Source organism: Calidris pugnax, unplaced genomic scaffold (assembly GCF_001431845.1).
Source record: "Calidris pugnax isolate Ruff unplaced genomic scaffold, ASM143184v1 scaffold54, whole genome shotgun sequence".
Taxonomy (NCBI): domain Eukaryota; kingdom Metazoa; phylum Chordata; class Aves; order Charadriiformes; family Scolopacidae; genus Calidris; species Calidris pugnax.
The window spans coordinates 1,764,125-1,769,757 of NW_015090864.1; the positions used below are offsets into that span (position 1 = coordinate 1,764,125).

Consider the following 5,633-nt stretch of genomic DNA (forward strand, 5'->3'; position numbering starts at 1 on the left):
GGGGGGAAGAGGGGGCGGGCCCTCTCGTTGCCATGGAGACGAAAGGGCGCGCGCGGGCTCGGCGGGCTTTTTCCCTGCTCGGCCGCCATGTTGCGCGCCGCTCGCTGAGGCGTCTCTGGCCCGTCTTTATAAATTGAGGCGTAAAAAAAAAAAAAAAGGGGCTCTGTGAGTTACCTCAGAAAAATAGCGTGATTGAGAAGCTCAGCGTGGCCTGGCAATGTGTGCTCGTAGTCCAGAAAGCCCCCGCATTCTGGGTTGTATCCCCAGCAGGGCAAAGGGAGGGGATTCTCCCCCTCTGCTCCGCTCTGGGGAGATCCCCCTCAGCGCTGCCTCCAGCTCTGGGGTCACCAGCATCAGACGGACATGGAGCTGTTGGAGTGGGGCCAGAGGAGGCCACGGAGATGCTGGGAGGGTTGGAGCCCCTCTGCTGGGAGGACAGGCTGAGAGAGTTGAGGGGGTTTAGCCTGGAGAAGAGAAGGCTCCAGGGAGACCTCAGAGCCCCTTCCAGTCCCTCAAGGGGCTCCAGGAGAGATGGGGAGGGACTCTGGATCAGGGAGGGGAACCATAGGATGAGGGGGAGTAGTTTTAAACTGAAAGATTTTGATTAGATATTAGGGAGAAATTCTTTTCTGTGAGGGTGGTGAGAGCCTGGCCCAGGTTGCCCAGAGAAGCTGTGGCTGCCCCATCCCTGGAGGGGTTCAAGGGCAGGTTGGAGGGGGCTTGGAGCAACCTGGTCTGGTGGGAGGTGTCACTGCCCAGGGCAGGGTTGAGGGAACTGGATGATCTTTAAGGTCTCTTCCAACCCAAACCATTCTATGATCCGCTTAATATCAACGACCTGGATGAGGAGCTCAAGTGCACCCTTAGTAAGTTTGCAGACAACACCAAGCTGGGTGGGAGTGTTGATCTACTTGAGGGATCTACAGAGGGGTCTGGACAGGCTGGATTGATGGGCTGAGGCCAATGGGTTGAGGTTCAACAAGGGCAAGTGCTGGGTCCTGCACTTGGGTCACAACAACCCCCTGCAGCACTTAGGTTTGGGGAAGAGTGGCTGGAAAGGCGGGTAGGTGTGGTGCTGGGACATGATTTGGTGGTGGTTTCATCAGTGTTATCTTAATTGTTGGACTCAATGGTCTTAAAGGTCCCTTCCAACATCGATGATTCTTTGACTATTCTGTGATCTTAATAGGTTTAAAGTGGGGCTCAGGGCAGGCCCCAGGTGTGTTTGTGGGTATATTCAGGCCGTATCCAAAACAAGGGGTTTGTGCTGCCTCACAGGTGCCATAGTCACTAATATGTGACATATAATAATTAACACCGCGTGGCCAGGTCACTCAGGGAGAAATTGGGCTTGTGGTGTGTGGGGTGAGGGTAACGGCGTGGAAACTCATGGAAGGCAGAGCTGAAGGAAGCTTCTCCTCCTGCTGAAATTCACCTCGCTTTAGGTGAGCGTGACCCGTACAGAAAACTGCACGGCCAAAACCCATTTCTGTCCCCAGGAGAGGCGAGACAATATTTGCCAGAAAAGAGTGGAACGGATGGCTGGAAAAGTATTTCACTACAAGGAGCTGAGCGCTGCTTTTGTGTGCACCGGCAGCCGTGGGTGAAATTCCCCAGATCCCTGGATTCGCACCAGGATCAAGATAAAGCTGCCTGGGCTTCCGCTGCTTTGGGGGGGCGTTTGCTTTTCTTGACCTTGTAGGTGTTACTTTTTTTAGGCTTCACGAGAATCCAGAAGAAGAGCCACACATCCTGCTGGAGTGTGACGGCGGCGTGCTGGAGGCCGTGCAAAAACATCTCAAACTGTACAAGATCCGGAGGAAAGTAAACATCGCCCCTCGCCTTGACCTCTCTTTGTGGGCCGTCGTCCCCGGGGAGCGGGCTGGAGACATGGCCGCTTCCCTGGCCAAATCTGCAGACCAGGCCCTGCTCTTAACTCCTGACCCCAGAACAGAAGTCATGGGCTGGAGACTGATTACAAAGAAAGGAGTAAATCCCTCGGAGGCTATCCCTGGGAGTCAGATTGGAAATATTGAGGATTACCACAGGCACAGGTACCAACAAGGTAAAGCCAAGGCCCGTTTTACGCTCTCTGTGTCACTGGATTTTGGGGAAGTTTATTTATTTATGTATTATCACAGCTTCGTCTTATTATCAGAGTCCATACATTGATATAAGACAGAGGAATCAATTATTAAAGCCACATTCATGTGTCTCAATAAGAGGAATAAATTATAAAAGTCGCATTGGTATTTCTCAGTGTGTTTAACCTGTTAATAACTACAGGTATTATTTGCTACTTTGAGGATAAAAGTGATCTGGTGGCTTTAATTCTGTCTCGTGGCAGAATCAATATTTGGGTACAGTTCCCTGGTACTAAAGATTATGGGGCAGTGGGTCAGGAACGCCGACAGCAAAGGAAAACCCAGGATTATTCACTTTCTTAGAAAGAGATGGCTGTGGTTTGAGTCATTTTGATTATTTGGGGATTACGCACGGTCTGTGTGTTTTCCTTGTTGCTAAGGAAGGAGCAGGAAACACCCTAATGGACTTTCCTAAAAATGTGTGACTGGGTTTGCAGAGTTAACGGGGAGGCCAAGGGGCGGGCGGTTGGTGTGAGAGGGAGCTCGGTCCCAGGAGCCCCCTGTGCCTGCACGGAGCTCCCATCAATTTTACTGCGGCCACACGGACAGTGGATTAAATTAATTGGCAGCCTGAAAGATGATGGTTTCTACTTAAACCTGAGCCTGCCTGGTTGGGAAAAGGAAGCTGTTAATGGGTCAGACTGGGTGGGACTGTGGGGGTGCCCCCCCTCCCTGAAACACCAGCCCTGGTCTTGCTGTGCCGCCGGGGAAAGCTGGGGCCAACGCTCTGCTTCAAAAAAAAATTACTATTTTGGTGTCATTGGTCACAGAAAAGAACAGCTACTTACACAGACATTCGGTGTTTGGGCTTTAACGAAGACAGGTGGCCTGGGTCAGACTGGGCGGGACTGTGGGGGTGGCCCCCCCTCCCTGAAACACCAGCCCTGGTCTTGCTGTGCCGCCGGGGAAAGCTGGGGCCAACGCTCTGCTTCAAAAAAAAATTACTATTTTGGTGTCATTGGTCACAGAAAAGAACAGCTACTTACACAGACATTCGGTGTTTGGGCTTTAACGAAGACAGGTGGCCAACTTGTGTTCGTTAGCTCTGAAGAAAATTACTCTTATTGACATTAAAGTCTAGTTGTGGGGTGTGGGTGAGAAGGATTTTGGCAGTGACGTCTACGTTGATGACTTCGTGTGGGATCTGCATCCTTCTGGGTGCTTTGAATTTCCACCAGTGCGCTTGGGAGGTGCTGTGACCTTCACGAGATGAGGTTCTAGTGGAGTTCTCCATTTACTCTTAACAGTAAACATCATTTACAGCTAATTAATTCATTCACCCCAAACCAGAGTAACTGTGAAGTCAATTATTTCATAGAATCATAGAGTCATAGAATTGCCCAGGCCAGAAGGGACCTCCAAAGGCCATCTAGTCCGACCTCCCTGCAGTCAGCAGGGACACCCCCAACTAGACCAGGTTGCCCAGGGCCTTATTGAGCCTCACCTTGAATATCTCCAGGGATGGGGCCTCAACCACCTCCCTGGGCAACCTGTTCCAGTGCTCCACCACCCTCACAGTAAAGAACCTTCTCCTAATCTCCAGTCTAAATCTGTTCCCCTCCAGCTTTCACGCTGCTTTGTATGGGTTCTCTTAGTTTTATGCCTCGCAGAGGAGGAATACTCCAGAAATCTTAAATACTGAAGTTTTTACTGCATTTACCCATTTGGTTTTACCTTTTTCCCTCTAGGAATTCCCGAAGGTGTGCAAGATCTCCCTCCAGGAGTAGCCCTCCCTCTGGAATCCAACCTGGCCTACATGAATGGCATCAGCTTCACCAAAGGCTGTTACATCGGGCAGGAGCTGACAGCCAGGACCCACCACATGGGCGTCATCCGCAAGCGGCTGCTGCCGGTCCGCTTTTCGGCTCCTCTTCCCAAGGACAGCATTCCCGAGGGTGCCGAGATCGTCACCGAATCGGGAAAGTCAGCTGGCAAATTCCGGGCTGGAGGAGGTGATCTGGGTCTAGCTTTGCTGAGGTTGGCAAATATCAACGAACCTCTCTACCTTAATATCGCGGGTGATAAAGTCAAGCTCACTGCAAATACACCCGAGTGGTGGCCAAAAACTGCTGGTAAATAACCCAGGAACCCCCATTTGCCTTATTTTTTGTGTGTGTGTGGTAAATTTGGGAAGGCAGCTCTGCCTTCAGCTGTCGTTTGTGTGGTGTTTGAGGCAGGATTCTAGGATTTTCCGAATCTCTTGTGTGCACTGAATGTTTCTGTTCAGAATAATGATTCTGGGGTGTCTTTTTTTTAACGGCGAGTGTGTCGCTCTTCCCTTGCACAAGTTACATACTCAGGCTAAAGTGTTCACTGCAAAGGACTCCTTGCATTGAGCTGCTTCTTAAACTTGTGTTTTTTCCCACCACTCCAGCTTCTAATTATGTTCAGGAAGGGGAATAATACCTTGTACTCTGCTTGATTTTAATAAGTAGTCCCAGTGGGAAAGCTCTCAAACATCCCGGTCTCCGGCTTCGGTGCCGGCAGAGGGAGCACGGCCAACAGCAGCCACCTCCTCTGCCGCTCCCGACCTCCGTCCTTCGCCCAAACAACCATTTTGGAGAGGAAAGGGTTATTTTATAGAAAGAAAGTCCACTGGGTGCGTGCCCTGGGGCGACTGTTGTATCCTTGTATCACCATAAATCCATCCTGTGCCCGCTCTTGGAATGGTGTGTGGTGTGGAAGGAGGTGATGAGAGAGATGAGCTGGTTTGATCCCCTTCTGACCAAAAAACCCAAACTTTTGCATGCCTTCTTTCTAACAAAAAACCGTCCAAAGCACGTTCTGCCTCTGTTTCGGGGTCACTGGAACTGTGAAGGGGATTTGTGAAAAATGCTCATATTGGTTGAAACTCTTTGCTTGCTGTAAAATGAGTTTGTGGAATCTCTCATTAAAAGTTTATTGTATCAGTAATTTAAATGTGACTTGTCTGAAATAAGAGAGATGCTACTTTTTATTTGCTGCATGTGAAGATACACATCAGGATACTTTTTTCGGTTGTTTGCTGGCAAGAGACATGCCTGACAGTGTTTATCCTTGTCATCGCTGACACCCTTTTGTCAGATTTGAGATTGTTAAGTCTTTCTGCTGGAAAAAAATAAAAGAAACCGCAGCACTTCACCCTTTCTGGATCCTCCGAATGCCACAAAGGCGAGCCTGTGCTGCCCACGTTGAGGCTGCTTTGCCAGAAGCAGCTTTTCTTCCTCCACCACCATTGTGCAACGTGTCCTCAGAATAGTTATATTGTCCTGGTACACACACAGCCTGAATAAACATGATGGTTTTTTCTGTTAGGGGAAGCACTGCATCTCTTTTTCTGGTGCACACACATTTCTTTTTTTTCTCTTAACGAATGCGAAAGGCTTTTCTGTTGCCAGCAGCTGCAGGTTACAAACGTGGCTGCTTAGACACAAAATAAACATGCAGGTTGATTTTTTTTTCAGAGGTACTAGATGACTTCTAGAGGAAGGACGTGGCAGAAATTGGAGG

At 49.7% G+C, this 5,633-nt stretch overlaps 1 protein-coding gene across 2 annotated transcripts in view; it reads left to right on the top strand.

Moving 5' to 3' along the window:
* The window catches only part of IBA57 (IBA57 homolog, iron-sulfur cluster assembly), a 6,480-nt gene extending 1,417 nt beyond the window's left edge, over positions 1–5,063 (top strand). Inside the window, exons 1-3 of one of the 2 annotated variants that reach the window (XM_014944847.1) lie at positions 1–32; positions 1,688–2,065; positions 3,833–5,063. The exon at positions 1–32 is cut by the window's left edge and continues 305 nt beyond it. In XM_014944847.1, coding sequence (XP_014800333.1) covers positions 1–32; positions 1,688–2,065; positions 3,833–4,224 — 802 coding nt within the window. In that variant the 3' untranslated portion in view covers positions 4,225–5,063. The remainder of the gene's footprint in view (positions 33–1,687; positions 2,066–3,832) is intronic. The other variant, XM_014944846.1, reaches the window with a different exon arrangement.
* The last annotated feature ends 570 nt before the right edge of the window (positions 5,064–5,633 follow it).